The sequence below is a fragment of the Bos javanicus genome, chromosome 20 (genome assembly GCF_032452875.1).
Source record: "Bos javanicus breed banteng chromosome 20, ARS-OSU_banteng_1.0, whole genome shotgun sequence".
Classification (NCBI taxonomy): Eukaryota; Metazoa; Chordata; class Mammalia; order Artiodactyla; family Bovidae; genus Bos; species Bos javanicus.
The window spans coordinates 59004820-59023181 of record NC_083887.1 but is presented as its reverse complement, the minus strand read 5'-3'; the positions used below and the strand labels follow the sequence as shown (position 1 = coordinate 59023181).

Genomic DNA, 18362 nt, shown 5'->3' with positions numbered 1-18362 from the left:
CCTCCTTTGCACCAATGTACATCGGGAGATTAAGTTCCACATCAATATTTCTCAACCCAAGCTGCATATTGTAATTATCTGATAAACATGAAAAACTACCAATGTCTGCCTAGATTCCACCCCCAGGAACTCTGATTAAATCAGTTTGGGATGCAACACAAGCACTGGGATTTTTTTTTTTTTTTTTAAGCTCCCTAGAGGATAAGACCAGAGAAGGCAATGGCACCCCACTCCAGTACTCTTGCCTGGAAAATCCCATGGACAGAGGAGCCTGGTAGGCTGCAGTCCATGGGGTCGCTAAGAGTCAGGAACGACTGAGCGACTTCACTTTCACTTTTCACTTTCATGCATTGGAGAAGGAAATGGCAACCCACTCCAGTGTTCTTGCCTGGAGAATCCCAGGGATGGGGAAGCCTGGTGGGCTGCCGTCTATGGGGTTGCACAGAGTCGGACACGACTGAAACAATTTAGCAGCAGCAGCAGAGGATAAGACGATTGGATGACATCACCTACTCGATGGACATGAGCAACTCCGGGAGATGGTGAAGGACAAGGAAGCTTGGCGTGCTGCAGTCCATGGGGTCGCAAAGAGTCAGACACAACTGAGCGACTGAACAATAACAACAAAGCTATGGCTAGCGTGTAGCCAAATCTGGAAACTACTTTTGCAGATGAGAAGTGAACAGCAGCACTGAATATAAAGAATAGATGGAGGAGAAGGGCTACACCTGGAAAACAGTGTGAGTCAGACAATGCCTGGGTCCCCAGTGACGTGGTAGAGGCCACACTCCCACCTGAGCCATTGACTTGGGACTCTTTGTACGTGAGAAAGATACAAACATCAGTCTTGTTCGAGCAATGTTGCATATGGCGCCTCTGTTATTTGCAGACAATCCTAATCCTAAATGATTGTACTTCCTTTCATTGCTTTTCCTCTTCTCTTTCCTCTCTGTTTATTGGTCTCTCTAGTCCAACATTAAACGGACTTGAAGTCATCTCAACTATTAGTCATATTAGTGAATAAAATTTTCATTTCCATATTCTTATGTGCTAAACAGATTGCTTTAATATTCTACACATCTTTCTGGGGTTTTTATTCATGCTTTTCACAAGAATATAGGTCCAGAGCAACAAAGATATTTGTTCCACTCACTGTTCTATCCAGTGCACCCAGAAGACCACATGGCACGTGGTAGTGCTGATGGGTTAGTCGCTAAGTCGTATCCAACTCTTATGCAACCCCAGGGACTGTAGCCTGTGAGGTTCCTCTATCCATGGGATTTCCCAGGCAAGAATACTGGAGTGGGTTGCCATTTCATTCTTCAGGGAATCTTTCCCAACTCAGGGATCAAACTCAAGTCTCTTGCTTTGCATGTGGATCCTTTACCACTGAGCCATTAGGGAAGCCCATGGCACAGGAAAGGTGTTCCCTAAATTTCTGTTGAACACGTGTTCTTCACACAACTCTGTCTGTGGGTTCAGTGCCATCGGTAAGAAAAGGTTACCCATTCCTAATACTATGCTTACCCAAGGTATACGTGCACTTTTTCTACTTCCGTAGGGTATGTTATCTTCCATCTGTCATTATTCTGATTGGGTGTAAACAGTAACTGAATTCATTTTAAAAATTCACCAAATTCTAATCAATCAATTAGCCAAAAAGTCCGTTAAGGTTTGTCCATTAAGGTTTTTCCGTATTGGCCAACCCAGCAGTGCAGACTCAAGGTTACCAATAGTCTAAATCTCTAAGATCTAATTTTATACTCTCAATTACTTATTTCAAACACTTACACAATCACCCTATATTTGAGAAAATCCTGGTGAACAAAAAAAAATTATTTCAAACAGAGCAAGAGGAAGCACTGAACCAAAGAAATCTATGAGTCTCTGGGTCACATGTCCAAAGTGTGGTAGCATTCTCTACTGCTGTTGTCGAACAGAAATATTAGGTTGGTATCTGTCTGTGCTGTTTTACTTCTCTTTATGAATCACATTCATTCTCCATCTTAATCTGTCACCTCATTAAAGCATGTACACAACTAAAATTTTCTAGTTCATAGATGTTGATGAAAAGGTTTCTGAAGTAAAATAATTATTCTAAAATTCAGAATAATTTTCCCTCTGGAATCTAGAGCCTGTCGAGCTGTCAGCTGTGCAATGAGGCTTGTCAGCAGCAAAGCTGAAATACTCTGCAAAATCCAAGTGGCTAATTACATGTTGCGTTATTTTGCCCAATTGAGAGTCTCCAACACATCCCCCAAAGAGAGGATAATGAAATAAAAACAGTATTATCCATGCTGTGCCAAGGGCTAAAATTAAAACAAGTACTTTTGATGTTGAATAAATTAAACAGAGGGTACTGTTGTGTTTCTTAATTAATCTCCCTTGAAGTGTTTGGTATTATAGTTCTCAAATCTCAGGGGAAAGATTGTCCTACCTGTTGCTCAGGAGGGAACCCAGTAACATCAAGCTGTCTTCCATGTTGGCAATGATTTCTGACGTACTGTCTCCTCTCAGGAGGAGCTCTCCACGGGTTTTAAAGCTGCCAAATGTGAATGTTTTGTTGTCCCATTCGTTAATCACTTGCTTCAGCTTTTGTTCAATGTCCCTCTCTTTCACGGCACTGATACAGATGTCCTATTAAAAATGAAAGCTCTCATTTAATCACACCAAAGTCACACATCCTTCTTGAATAGTCAATTCAGCAAAGATCCTGTCTTCACTCCTTTTTTTATATGTATCTATAAATACTTATATATTTCCAGATCCAGACTATAGTATGTCCTCTCCCACATGATGTAGCAGTTCGGATGCCTGATTTTCACCCAAGCGGGCCAGGTTCGACTCCCAGTGTGGAAAGGAAGATCTCTGGGGGCTTCCAGGTGGTGCTAGTGGTTAAGAATGCGCTTACCAGTGCAGGAGACATAAGAGATGGGGGTTCAGTCCCTGGGTAGGAAAGATGCTCTGGAGGAGGAAATAGTATCCCTCTCCAGCATTCTTGCCAGGGAAATCCCAACGACAGAGGAGCCTGGTGGGCAACAGTCCATGAGGTCGCAAAGAGTCGGACACGACTGAGCGACTAAGCACAGCACATAACAGTGTCTACAGAGATATATAGATAAAGATTTACCCTAATTTGTAAAATTTTCCACCAAACTACTCCAGAATAAAGATGACAGAAACGATGTGCAGAAGTGAAGTACCATTCAGACATGAGGAAAAAGGAAATCCTGCCATGTGTGACAGCATGGATGGACCTTGAGGGCATTGGGTTAAATGAGAGAGAAAAACTGAAATACTGTAGGGTAGTCCTTGTATGTGGACTCTTAAAAAAAAAGAAAGAAGGAAAAAACCCTGAAAGAAAAGAAAGTGAAATGGTAGTTACCAGGGGCTGAAGGTATGGGAATGGTAAAGATGTTCTATCTATTTGCAAATAGTAGATAAAGAAGTCCTAGAGATCTAATCCACAGTTCAGTGATTACAGACAACAAAACTGTATTCTGAACATCAAATTTCCTAAAAGACTAGATCTAAATTGTTCCCACCAGTAGAAGAAATGATAATTGAGGTGTTAGCTAACACACTGAAGGTTATATTGCAAGATAAATGTATCAAATCATTATTCTTAAATTTACACAATGTCAAATGTCAATTATATCTCAATAAAAATTGGGATTAAAAAGAAATGCAATAACATTTTAATTTTACAGCCTTAATAAAAGACTCAAAATTTAACATGTCTCTCCTGAAACTACCACAACATTGTTAATCGGCTAAATCTCAATACAAAATAAAACTTTAAAGTTTGGGGAAAACAATTTAATGTGTCTCTGATTTAACTCTAAAGTCGAATCAATGCAGTACGAGACGAAGGAATCAACAGAAACCTGCCATCTTCCTAGTTCTTGGGTCACTTTCCCCATCTTCTCTGCACCTTGTCTTCTCCTGGACCGTTAATCAAACTCCTCCTTGCCGACTGCCCGACTCACACTGCACTCCCTGTCGGGATGAGTTCTTCCATGACCACGCAGCCAGCAACCGTCTGTATCTCCAGGAAAATCCCACATCCATTTGCCTACTGGGCTCCTCTGCTTGGATGCATCAAGGGAACCCGAAACTCAATCTGTGAATATCTAACTGATGCCCAAACCAAGCTCATGGTCTTTGCACCTTATCATTCCACCTGATTCCCTTTCAGTTTTCCCCGTCTCAGTCATAAGCACCATCATTCACCTAGATCTCTCAGCAAGAAATCTAGGGTTCACCCCTAGCCCCTCCTGTTTCCCTATCACGTTCCCTCCATCATCAAATTCTACCCAGTTTTATCTCCTAATGACCTCTTCAATCTTTTCTCCTCTACTCCAGCTTCTCTCCCTGCCCTCCCAGCTGATGCATTATCTCTTGCTTGGGATATTCATATAAGCTCCCAGTAAGTTTTCCTAGGATTGCCCCTTGACATCTTCCAATCCTTTCTCCTCACAGCTACCAGAGTGATCTTTACAAATTGCAAATTTAACCACACCATCCCCTAATCAAAATATATCTCCCAGAGGGCTCGCGATTGCTCCCAAGATTGAAATTAATGGCAAGTTCCAGCCCCTCTCCACCTCCCATCTTCAGCTGTCTCTCTGCCCCCACCTTCACACCTCAGCCACCCCAGCCTTTCAGTCCCCTATACCTACACCTCAGCCCCTTCACACCTGCTGTTCCATCTGCCCAACACTGCCTTCTCTGCACTTTCCAAGCCCCTCACCCCCTCACCACACAAGCACACCCCCTTCACCCAGAAGTCATGCCCATGCACCCCAGTCTTCTTGATTTTCATCACTCTCCCTCCACCACCATACAGGTCCACCCCATTATTACAGGCTCTCATAGAGCAGCACACTTCATCTACTGAAGCTTGTACCTGCACCTTCATTTGAACAATTATTTAATGATACAAATTTTTAATGGTCTATGAAGGCAGAAATGCATCCTTCTGTCCCCAGCACTTAACACAATGTATCACATAAACATTTCTTGAAGAAGTAAAAGCTGACTCACAGGAAAAGAGTTTTGATTGTCCTAGCCTGATTCCCTTCTCCAACAGTCCATAAGGTAGGAAAATTATCTAATAAATCCCCTGGGACCTTCCAGTCTCCCATGACATCGTATCCTCTGTCATCATACCTCTATTTCCTCCTTGTATTTCAGAAGAGGTGCTTCCATGATATTTCTTAACTTGAAAGTTTCATTCCCCACATCCAGACTGTGCCCAGTGACAGCCGTTATCCTTTCCCAGTGCCGTTCCATCATGGCCTTACTGGCCATGTGCTCCAGCAGTGGGCAACACTCACTAAAGTCATCAATGGTCTTCTTCAGATCCAAAAAGGCCTGCCAGTCCTTCAAGGCTCGAGGCAGCTTCCGACACCTGCGAAGAAAAGCCAACATGAAAAGTCAGTTGAATATAAGCCTGGCATTTCTATCAAAAACGGTCACCCAGAACAGCCGCCATATTTTTAAATCTCATGACTCAGAGGATAACTGTAGGATTTACATTACAGAAAACCACTCCTCCCAATCAAGACTAATAGTTTCAATTCCTTCATAAAAATTAGGTAAGAGGCATTATTTTAAAGAAAGTGCTTCTCAGTTCAATGTAATTCTCCAGACACATATTGAGACCCTACAAAGTACAGAGCACAGCAGAATATACCAGCTTATCAACTGAAAATTACAACCAATAACCCTCCATTTTCTTTTGGCTCAATACTTAAAGGCTGTAGAAAAATCAAAGGGCTCTTGCTTTTATTCCAAATAAATCATCTAACATAAACTTCAAATGTTTGGTAAGTGTAATATAAATAGCAATCAGCTCTAAGCTGCAGAAAGGCCCCTGGAAAGATTCATCTGGGTTTAAAGGATGCACTTGTCTCACCAGGTACACACAGGGGTAATTAATAAATAGTATTTGACAAGGGTGATGTCAACAGACAACAGCAATGAAGCACAATGTGCTCTTGAAACATCTGGGTGAAAAGAGAACCTGACAAAGAAGAAAGCATTTGAGGTTCAATAGCTCTGGGCACGCTAAACATTAATTTCTCACCTGTTCTGGAACTCTAAAAGTTCACCGTTGATTTTTTCAATATTTACTTCTGACCACAGGATATCGTGATAGCTATTCACAGTGTCTATGACACTGTTGTACAGAGTGTATATTTTCTGAAGAAGATTTAGTTGCTTCTTGATTTCGAGAAGCTTAGGATACTGTGTGACCGGCAGACCAAAAAGCTCCTCTCCCCCAGTATAGGTGATGTATTTCCGATAGATATTATCAAATTGATTCTAATAAAGATACAAGTAAAAACTCATCAAAATGGTTTACATGTGAATAAACATGCAAATGAAAAAAACACTGACCAATAAGCAAGCATGCATGATCTCTGATTCCATGTAAATAAGAATACTGAAGGAGTACCGTTAATTACATGGGAACCAATTCTAATTATAACCATACCAAATCACAGTTTTTAAAAGGTAAGTAAGTATATACTGTATTCCACAATGAGCTTCTCTATATTAAGGGGGTGGGGAAGTATGTGTTTAAAACACATTGAGCTCTTTCAGCCACCTTGGACCCTGTGGCTGCCTGCTGGGAATAGGAGCTCTAAAACGACAAACATGTCTAGCAGGCTGTGGGGCAACACCATTTTTGCTGTCTATAAGCAGGGTCTACAGAACCAGAGGAAGCACATTGCTCTCCTGAAAACTGAAGGTGTCTATGCTCAAGATGAAACTGAATTCTATAAAGGCAAGGGATGTGCTATGTGCAGAAAGCAAGGAACAACACAGTAACTCCTGGTGGAAAACCGAACAAGACCAGAGTAATCTGAGGAAAGATAATTTGAAAGTGGCTCAGTCATGTCCGACTCTTTGCAACCCCACGGACTATGCAGTCCATGGAATTTTCCAGGCCAGAATACTGAAGTGGGTAGCCTTTCCCTTCTCCAGAGGATCTTCCCAACCCAGGGGTCAAACCCAGGTCTCCCGCATTGCAGGTGAATTCTTTACCAGTGGAGCCACAAGGGAAGCCCAAGAATACTGGAGTGGGTAGCCTATCCCTTCTCCAGTGGATCTTCCCGACCCAGGAGTCAAACCGGGGTCTCCTGTATTTCAGGCGGATTCTTCACCAACTGAGCTATCATCGAGGCCCAACCATAACTTGTGCCCATGGACACAGTGGTATGGTTCGTGCCAAATTATGAAGCAACCTTCCTGCTAAGGCCATTGGATACAGAATCCACGTGATGCTGTACCCTTTGAGGATTTAAACTTGCTGAAAAGTAAATAAAAGTGTGGAAATAAAATAAAACACATTGAGGTTTTGGTTGTATAGGAGGTCAAAGAAACTAAAAAGATTACCTGAAACATGATAAGTCTATCACTGGCTTCCTGGGGTTTCAGGCCACTAGCCATTGGACCATTCTGAAACAAACAGTTTAAAAAGATAAGATAAAATGAAGTATTTGCATACAAATTTCATAAGCTCAATGTATTTGAATATCAAATTTTGTTTTCATGCATGTCACATACAGGATAGGAAATGTAGCTTTTTATTTGTAAAAAAAAAAAAAAGAAAGAAAGGACTCAGAAAAGTGACTCATTTGGAAATATTTTCAAGGCCAAAAAAGCCAAGTTAATGTCAGAACTTTTATATGTCAAGAAATTTTGAAAATTAAAAATACGAAGAGGGTGGGATGATTTGGGAGAATGGCATTGAAACATGTATAATATCATGTAAGAAATGAATTGCCAGTTCAGGTTCGATGCAGGATATAGGACGCTTGGGGTTGGTGCACTGGGATGACCCAGAGGGATGGTATGGGGAAGGAGGTGGGAGGGGGGTTCAGGATGGGGAACACATGTACACCCATGGCAGATTCATGTTGATGTATGGCAAAACCAATACAATATTGTAAAGTAATTAGCCTCCAATTAAAATAAATAAATTTATATTTTAAAAAAATAAAAATACATGGTATTCATCTACTAGGCGACAAAGACAAAGAAGGGTCAATAATTGTAAGAAGCACAGTGTCTGGTTTGAACTAAACCACTAATGCCACACAACCTACAGAGCTCACCACTCTAACACCTATGTCTAAAGTGACTTGTAGTATTAACAGTCTAATCAGGTTTTCCTACATTAGGCCACCTTAGAAAAGCTGCATGTCTGTGCTTCCTCAACCATGAAGTTGGTGCATGAATCCAGTCTCCTAACTTCATTCATTTTGGTGTGTTACTGATTAATAAATATTGTACCCTATACTTTACACATTTCCCCTCTGCAGCACATTATAATTGGTGGAAATGGGTCTCCTTAAACAACGTATTCCCAGTTGAAGATTCTGCACTAAAACTCATATACAGTTAAAATACGGACCCAATCTGTTTTGTCCACTTTTGTATCTTCAGCACCAAGGGCAACTCTGCAGTATTTGCAGAATGATGAATGCTGTGAGAAGGATGATCACAATAACTATAATTGAGTCATATTTGTCTACACAAATCTAGAACACTACCAAACACTTCAGTAAGAGACCAATAAGACAAACAGAACTTTTTAATTTCCATTTACTGTTGAAATTATCCTGGATGAAATCGAAGGGAAAAGGATTGTGAAAGGGAAATACCTTTGGTCTCATAAAAATAAAATTTCTATTTCTAGAGGGATTTCATTAAATTTGACATGTAAGCTTTAATCAACATTTTGTATGCTGTATTCACTCTTCCCCAAAAATACAGAGTCGTACCACATCATAGTCCTGATAGAACTGGTGACAGTCTTGGAGGAAAACCTCCACAGTACCAATAAGCTCTTTCCTGAAACCGGGTTGTAATGAGACTAGTTCATTCTGAACTTCGCTGGCACGTGCCAGAAGCTTCTCCCAAGAGTAACGCAGGGCATCCACTTTGTCCATCTCTTCCTTTGCTATCAGAAGCCCATATTTGTTAAGCAGAGTATAGGATTCCTACAAAAAGCAAAAAGAAGAAAAATTCGATTTCTGCCAGTCAGATGCATAAATCTACACACAGTCATCTTTTTAGGGCATCAGAATGAAAAAAATAAAATCAGCAAGACAGAGCAACTGTCCAGAGTTCTAGTTTCTCTACTTGCAAACTTGGGAAAACTTAAGCGAGCAACAGAGCCACTGAGCTTCAGTTCCCTCATCTGTAAAACAGGAAAATTTCCTGGATGTGTCACAGGATTTTCATGAATATGGAAAAGATACCATTTTAAATGCATTTTGAAAACTATAAATCATTATACAAACAAATGATATTTTTACTTAGGCCCCTAAATTGTATTTGAAGACTATAAAATTAAGTAGATGCAAAATGTAAAACAATTTAACTGCTAATTTTAGAATAACAAAATGAATCAGTTCTAACTCTACTGTATTTCACTTTGTTGATAAAAGGTTCCAACAGTAGAACATAGGAGGCCATGCTTGAATCACACCCTGAGCCAAGCCATTGCCCTAAGGATGAAAAAACCTGGACTATTCTTTTGTCTAGAAGATTAAAATGAGGCAAAGTTTGGTTTTCATGAGAAAAAAATTTTCCTAAATATCCCTAGCCTCTTCTCCCATCATCACTCTTCCTCTTAGACAGAGAATGAACACCTGATTGTTGATCTGAGGAAAAGATTATTGATTTGGGTGTGTATAGCACAGGGTCTTTCTCCCTCCGTCTTTCTCCTTCAAGGCATGCCTCCAGTCTACACTGCAGTACCAATCAAATTGAACAAAGTAACACAGATAGGCAGCTTCCAGTATTTCTCTGATGGATGAGAAAGTACAATTCTGGGACTTCATGTCCACAAGCCCACTGCATGTGTGTATAGGACCTAACAGAAGCAGAAGATATTAGGAAGAGATGGCAAGAATACACAGAAGAGCTGTACAAAATAGATCTTCATGACCCAGATAATCATGAGGATGTGATCACTCACCTAGAGCCAGACATCCTGGAATGTGAAGTCAAGTGGGCCTTAGGAAGCATTACTATGAAAAAAGCTAGTGGAGGTGATGGAATTCCAGTTGAGCTATTTCAAATCCTAAAAGATGATGCTGTGAAAGTGCTGCACTCAATATGTCAACAAATTTGGAAAACTTAGCACTGGCCACAGGACTGGAAAACATAAGTTTTCATTTCGACCCCAAAGAAAGGCAATGCCAAAGAATGCTCAAACTACCACATGATTGCACTCATCTCACACGCTAGTAAAGTAATGTTCAAAATTCTCCAAGCCAGGCTTCAGCAATATGTCAACCATGAACTTCCATATGGTCAAGCTGATTTAGAAAATCAGGAACCAGAGGAACCAGAGATCCAATCGCCAACATCTGCTGGGTCATCAAAAAAGCAAGAGAGTTCCAGAAAAACATCTATTTCTGCTTCATTGACTATGCCAAAGCCTTTGACTGTGTGGATCACAATAAACTGTGGAAAATTCTAAAAGAGATGGGAATACCAGACCACCCAACCTGCTTCCTGAGAAACCTATATGCAGGTCAGGAAGCAACAGTTAGAACTGGACATGGAACAACAAACTGGTTCCAAATAGGAAAAGGAATATGTCGAGGCTGTATATTGTCACCCTGCTTATTTAACTTATATGCAGAGTACATCATGAGAAATGCTGGGCTGGAGGAAGCACAAGTGGAATCAAGATTGCCAGGAGAAATATCAATAACCTCAGATATGCAGATGACACCACCCTTATGGTAGAAAGTGAATAAGAACTAAAGAGCCTCTTGATGAAAGTGAAAGAGAAGAGTGAAAAAGTTGGCTTAAAGCTCAACATTCAGAAAACTAAGATCATGGCATCTGGTCCCATCACTTCATGGCAGATAGATGGGGAAACAGTGGAAACAGTGGCTGACTTTATTTGCGGGGGGGCTCCAAAATCACTGCAGATGGTGATTGCAGCCATGAAATTAAAAGACGCTTACTCCTTGGAAGGAAAGCATATTAGACAGCATATTCAAAAGCAGAGACATTACTTTGTCAACAAAGGTCTGTCTAGTCAAGGCTATGGCTTTTCTAGTAGTCATGTATGGATGTAAGAGTTGGACTATAAAGAAAGCGGAGCACAGAAGAATTGATGCTTTTGAATGGTGGTGTTGGAGAAAACTCTTGAGAGTCCCTTGGACTGCAAGGAGATCCAACCAGTCCATCCTAAAGTAGATCAGTCCTGGGTGTTCATTGGAAGGACTGATGTTGAAGCTGAAAGTCCAATACTTTGGCCACATGATGTGAAGAGCTGATGCTTTTGAAAAGACCCTGATGCTGAGAAAAATTGAAGGCGAGAGGAGAAGGGGACAACAGAGGATGAGATGATTGGATGGCATCACCAACTCAATGGGCATGAGTTTGGGTAAACTCCAGGAGTTGGTGATGGACCGGGAAGCCTAGTGTGCCGCGGTTCATGAGGTCGCAAAGAGTCAGACACGACTGAGTGACTGAACTGAACTGAACTGATAGGATGGATGGGAAGATGGGGGAGGTGAGATACAGTGGGAATACAGGAGCCAAACACAAAACCAGATCTTCCAAATAACTTCTATCATTACTAAAGATTGAATCTTGATCTTGACTACTTGACAAGGGTTTGTCTTAACTCTCAGGTCAGGAGTAAGAGTTGACAATTACTGTATCTCTCCTTCAAACCTCTTGTCCAAATTCCCCTGGTCCTATATTACATAGGGGGTCTTTGCCTTGGTGTTTCAATTCCCAGGAGAAGCACAATGGAAATGTGAATTTCCTGACCCAGCACAACAGAGGCACAAACCTGAAGTCACCTCTACCATTTTCACCTTAAGCTGAAATTTTCCAAAATTCGAAGTGCAGAAAATATGATAAAAGGCTTTGCTCCTGACCATCAGAGTTTAAGTCGAGACATTTAAGTTACAGTATGATGAAAGGAGGCTTCCCTTGTGGCTCAGATGCTAAAGAGTCCACCTGAATGCAGGAGACCCGGGCTCCATCCCTGGGTTGAGAAGACTCCCTGAAGGAGGATATGGCAACTCACTGTAGTATTCTTGCCTGGAGAATTCCATGGACAGAACAGCCTGGTGGGGCTACAGTCCACGGAGTCACAAAGACTTGGGCATGACTGAGCAACTAATACACATGATGAAAAGACAACATTTTATATCTGAAATTGTTTTAATGCTACAGTTATAAAAGTCTCATATAGAAGAATATAGCAACCCATTCCTAATAAAGAATTTTCATCTAGAAAAGATATGATAAAAGTAATATACAACATTAATAAAACTGCATGACTTCTCTGACCCCAAGTTTCCATGTGGATATGTAGGGGGTTGTAGCAAGGATGAAACAAGTTAATATGAAGTAAACTCATGAATGGACACCATCAGTGCCCCATCCAGGTCCTGTTTGCCAGCTGACATTTGCATCCTGGCTGTTGGGCATGTTGGCTGTAGAAATTGAGCTGCCTTCTTCCCTTGAAAATTGTCCTCAGCTGATAGGAGCCTCTATTTCTGCTTTATTGACTATGCCAAAGCTTTTGAGTATGGATCACAATAAACTGTGGAAAATTCTGAAAGAGATGGAAATACCAGACCACCTGACCTGCCTCTTAAGAAACCTATATGCAGGTCAGGAAGCAACAGTTAGAACTGGACATGGAACAACAGACTGGTTCCAAATAGGAAAAGGAGTACATCAAGGCTGTATATTGTCACCCTGCTTATTTAACTTCTATGCAGAGTACATTATAAGAAACGCTGGGCTTGAAGAAACACAAGCTGGAATCAAGATTGCTGGGAGAAATATCAATAACCTCGGATATGCAGATGATACCACCCTCATGGCAGAAATTGAAGAGGAACTAAAAAGCCTCTTGATGAAAGTGAAAGTGGAGAGTGAAAAAGTTGGCCTAAAGCTCAACATTCAGAAAACTAAGATCATGGCATCCGGTCCCATCACTTCATGGGAAATAGATGGGGAAACAGTGGAAACAGTGTCAGAATTTATTTTGGGGGGCTCCAAAATCACTGCAGATGGTGACTGCAGCCATGAAATTAAAAGATGCTACTCCTTGGAAGGAAAGTTATGTCCAACCTAGATAGCATATTCAAAAGCAGAGACATTACTTTGCCAACAAAGGTCAGTCTAGTCAAGGCTATGGTTTTTCCAGTGGTCATGTATGGATGTGAGAGTTGGACTGTGAAGAAGGCTGAGCACTGAAGAATTGATGCTTTTGAACTGTGGTGTTGGAGAAGACTCTTGAGAGTCCCTTGGACTGCAAGGAGATCCAACCAGTCCATTCTGAAGGAGACCAGTCCTGGGTGTTCTTTGGAAGGAATGATGCTGAAGCTGAAACTCCAGTACTTTGGCCATCTCATGCGAAGAGTTGACTCATTGGAAAAGACTCTGATGCTGGGAAAGATTGGGGGCAGGAGGAGAAGGGGACGACAGAGGATGAGATGGCTGGATGGCATCACTGACTCGATGGATGTGAGTCTGAGTGAACTCCGGGAGTTGGTGATGGACAGGGAGGCCTGGCATGCTGCGATTCATGGGGTCGCAAAGAGTCAGACATGACTGAGTGACTTAACTGAACTGATAGCAGCCTCCTCATGGGGAGATTATGGTCAATGATCAACTCTTTGGGGGAGTACAGACAGTCCCCCTTGCCTCAAGATGGGGTCAACTGAGTGGTACACTTCACGCTCCAGAACAGCCTCCGGGGTCAGTCTGAGAGTCTACAGCTAAGATCACACCCCCGCATGGCTTCCTTCCACACCCAACCTGGTCCTTCCCTGTTTCTTTCACTCTGTTTCTCTCATGTGCACTTGCCAATAAATCATTCATGCAGAAACCCTCATCTCAGGCTCTGCTCTTAGGGACCTCAGATGCCAAGCAAAGGATGAGATCTAACCCATATGAGGCACCCTATAAGGTCAGATATCATCATTACTGGAATCATCGTTCATGGGTTTAGCATCCATTTGTAACTCCAGTCCAGACCTGGTCAATACTTCCTCTAATAGCGATCAACATCTGGAGATATTCCTACTGACACATAAATAAGTGATTATCAGTCACCTCGACGGGTCCCACTTGAAAGTCAATGGCGATTTGCTGCTCCCTAATTTCCTTCAGTGCTGCCATGGCAATTCGAATATCATCTAAGTCTTTAATGGGGCGATTCAGTTTCTTATTGAATTCTTCAACAAGTGTAAAAATGTTTTCCATTTCACTTCTGTATTTTTGGTTACAGTGACGGCCGATGACAACCATCCAGGCCTTCGTCTCAGCAGTCAAGGTGAACTTCAGATCGGCTGTAAAACCCAAATGTCCATGTTCAGTTTGAAAACCGTGAACAAGAATGAGGAGACCCAATGCAACTGTTCACAAATAGTAAATATTTTGCAGCCAAGAGCCCTTTAACACATGAAAAACCAAACTTGAAAAAAAAAAATTAGTCTTTCCTAATTATTATAATAGGGCTTCCCTGGCTGTTCAGTCGTAAAGAATCCACCTACTAATGCAGTAGATGTGGGTTCAATCCCTTAGTCAGGATGATACCCTGGAGAAGGAAATGGCAACCCACTAGATATTCTTGCCTGGGAAATCCAATGGACTGAGGAGCCTGGTAGGCTACAAAAAAGAGTTGAACATGACTTAGCAACTAAACAACAACACATTATTGTATATTCATTGATTGTATAAAGCCTGTTTTGCAATAATTCAAAACACATTTCAAAATGCCCCAAAAAAGTACCTAAGAAAACTGTTGGAGGTAAGCCTCAAATGTTTGCTATTGTTATTTATTAAAAACAGTACATTTTAATTCCAAACATGAGAGACTCCTCCCTTCTCTTAATTAGACTTTATTTTCAACGTTTAGCATCAAAGTGTCCCAAAACAGTCCAGAATAAATAATTACGCTGCTGCTGCTGCTAAGTTGCTTCAGTCGTGTCCAACTCTGTGCGACCCCATAGACGGCAGCCCACTAGGCTCCTCTGTCCCTGGGATTCTCCAGGCAAGAATACTGGAGTGGGTTGCCATTTCCTTCTCCAATGCATGAAAGTGAAAAGTGAAAGTGAAGTCACTCAGTCATGCACGACTCTGAGCGACCCCATGGACTGGAGCCTACCAGGCTCCTCCATCCATGGGATTTTCCAGGCAAGAGTACTGGAGTGGGGTGCCATTGCCTTCTCCAAATAATTATGCAGAAGAGATTAAAAACAAAATCTACAAATTGGTTTTGGCAGCTTGAGGCCCATAAAAGGAAAGTCAATCTTTAAGAAAGCTAGAACTCTCTGGAATGCTAATCTAGGTAAAGAGACAGAAAAATACTGTTGAATTTTCATGACATGAACCAACCTGTATACAGGGCAATGGCACCCACACAGATATACTCAGGCTCAGCATTAATTTCTTGCTCTAGTTTTTGGAAGTAGAGAATCTGGGATTCAAATTCAGAAAGTGAGGGGTTTTTTATAACAAACGTCATAATAGTTTCTTCTTTCTCCTTTTGCCAAATGTGATCATAGCATTTGAAGCACTCCATGGATGTAATAACTTCCTAGAATATAAATGACAGATTTGTGTAGAAAAGGAAGAATAAAAAAAAATATCACAATCAGTTCAGTTCAGTTCAGTTCAGTCGCTCAGTTGTGTCCAACTCTTTGCAACCCCATGAATTGCAGCACACCAGGCCTCCCTGTCCATCACCAACTCCCGGAGTTCACTCAGACCCATCGAGTCAGTGATGCCATCCAGCCATCTCATCCTCTGTCGTCCCCTTCTCCTCCTGCCCCCAATCCCTCCCAGCATCAGAGTCTTTTCCAATGAGTCAACTCCTCGCATGAGGTGGCCAAAGTATTGGAGTTTCAGCTTTAGCATCATTCCTTCCAAAGAACACCCAGGACTGGTCTCCTTCAGAATGGACTGGTTGGATCTCCTTGCAGTCCATGGGACTCTCAGGAGTCTTCTCCAACACCACAGTTCAAAAGCATCAATTCTTTGGTGCTCAGCTTTCTTTACAGTCCAACTCTCACATCCATATATGACTACTGGAAAAACCATAGCCTTGACTAGACTGACCTTTGTTGGCAAAGTAATGTCTCTGCTTTTGAATATGCTATCTAGGTTGGTCATAACTTTCCTTCCAAGGAGTAGCATCTTTTAATTTCATGGCTGCAATCACCATCTGCAGTGACTTTGGAGCCCTAAAAAATAAAGTTTAACACTGTTTCCCCATCTATTTTCCATGAAGTGATGGGACCAGATGCCATGATCTTAGTTTTCTGTATGTTGAGCTTTAAGCCAACTTTTTCATTCTCCTCTTTCACTTTCATCAAGAAGCTTTTTAGTTCCTTTTCACTTCCTGCCATAAGAGTGGTATCATCTGCATATCTGAGGTTATTGATATTTCTCCTGGCAATCTTGATTCCAGCTTGTGCTTCTTCCAGCCCAGTGTTTCTCATGACGTACTCTGCATATATTTGCCAATTGCTAGGGGTTCCCATCAATTCATTAACATGCTTAATTAGTGAACCATGTGACTAGTTGAAGATGCCATAGAACTGAACGGGATACAACAATGAACTAGTAACCCAGGACTGGTAACAATAGAACTACCATCCTAGCCAAAAAGGAAGGGGAACAGTTTCTGGGAGGGTAGGGCAGCGAGTTGAGTCCATGAAATCTCTTTTGGACAGGGCCCAGTTGATTGGAGCTGGACCTCAGGTCAAAAACCACAGCTCAAAACCATACCAAGGAGAGGGTGATGCTACAGGGGTAAAAAAATACTCTGAGGTCACTTTCTTCCACTGCTCAGAGCTCGTCCAAGACTCTCATGGGTGAAATCCACTAGAAATCTCAAAGGAAACCCATTGACTTGTTCCCTAAGTTCAGAGTATGGAGATTAGATATAGAGACACAAACAGATACATCCAGCATCCAACTCCATTGAAAGACTGCATGGAATCACACAAAATGCATAAATATATTAGATAAGGACTGACATCCATACAGTGTTAAATATTTCTGTATATCTTCTCATCTTTCCTTTCTAACTTCCCTGTTAAGTTTTAGAGAAATCTTCATAAAGACCCTACAAACTTCTCATCATGTATGCTCCTAGGTATTCTCCAATGATGTTGTTATCATAAAAATGACCTTTTCCCACTATTCTTATAACTATATAAATGGCATATAAACTGTTTTTCAGTTGGTTTTTTAATGAATGGTCCTGTTTGCTACAAAGTTTGCTTCTGTAAGATGCATTGGCTGTCTCGCAATTGGCAAATAGGAAATGATGTCAATATAACAGGAGGCTCACATTTTCAAGAGTTCTTTTTCCTAGTACTTTGCTTTGTACTCACTAAAGCAGCAACCCACAGAGAGGCACAATGCTTTCTGCCCCTTCTTTCTTTTGGGTTAATTTGGTCTCCACTTTGTTTTGAGAATGTTCTTGGCACAGTTAGACCTGATTTTTGCATATTTTACCCTTGTTTCCATAACTCAGCATTTTTAACTGTTTTTTACATCACCTTCTCCCAAGTTTCTTTCATCTTTGATAGTAAAGTTTCATACTCATTACAATGTCATTAAATGGCTTAGTATCTTACTATGATTGTTACCGTTTTTTGTTAACTACCCTGGTTACAGAATTTCCTACATTTTGTATGTTCTTCCCAACCCTATTTTTCTCATAATCCCTATTTTATTAAATGTGCGATGTTGCAAATCAAGCTTTTTAGGAACATATTTACTGTATTTCAGCAGAAATGCCTATCTTTCAACTTACTACTAACTTAACTCTTAACTAAGCCATATTTTCTTTTCAGATTAGCACTTTTGGATTTACTTGGTAGATAATTATATCATCTCCAAACAATTAAGATTTGTCTCCTCATTCTAATGTTTACAGCTCTTGGCAATCAACTTTTTCTACTGGCTAATATTATAATTTCAGAGTTACATCTAAATGAGAAAAAAAAAACTTTAAGCTGAGAGTGAAAATGCCATTATTTGAAAGAAAAGAACATTTCCAATTTCATTCTAAATGGTCCAATTAAGTAAATTTCACCAAGTTGTACCAAACCAAGGATAGCTTTACCGCCATGCCCAACATGAAGCTAATGTGTCACTCAGAACCTCAGGCTTAATGAGTGTTGAGACTTCCCACTCATTAAAATGCAGAAAGGTAAGCCTGCTGCTGTGTGTCCCAACCACAACCAATCCCCTGGCGTGAGATGAGATGCTGACATACACACCCAGAATGCATTGCAACAGCATTGGACATTCTCACAAATGGATGATGGTTT

At 41.1% G+C, this 18362-nt stretch overlaps 1 protein-coding gene across 2 annotated transcripts in view; it reads right to left on the bottom strand.

Annotated features, from left to right (window-relative positions):
• DNAH5 (dynein axonemal heavy chain 5) overlaps nucleotides 1–18362 on the bottom strand; it is a 323884-nt gene that overhangs the window by 189422 nt on the left and 116100 nt on the right. For both annotated transcript variants that reach the window (XM_061393864.1, XM_061393863.1), the window contains exons 23-29: nucleotides 15412–15613; nucleotides 14128–14363; nucleotides 8799–9017; nucleotides 7408–7470; nucleotides 6092–6330; nucleotides 5173–5413; nucleotides 2438–2637 (exon numbers count right to left, since the gene is read on the bottom strand). In XM_061393864.1, the coding sequence (XP_061249848.1) occupies nucleotides 2438–2637; nucleotides 5173–5413; nucleotides 6092–6330; nucleotides 7408–7470; nucleotides 8799–9017; nucleotides 14128–14363; nucleotides 15412–15613 (1400 nt within the window). The remainder of the gene's footprint in view (nucleotides 1–2437; nucleotides 2638–5172; nucleotides 5414–6091; nucleotides 6331–7407; nucleotides 7471–8798; nucleotides 9018–14127; nucleotides 14364–15411; nucleotides 15614–18362) is intronic.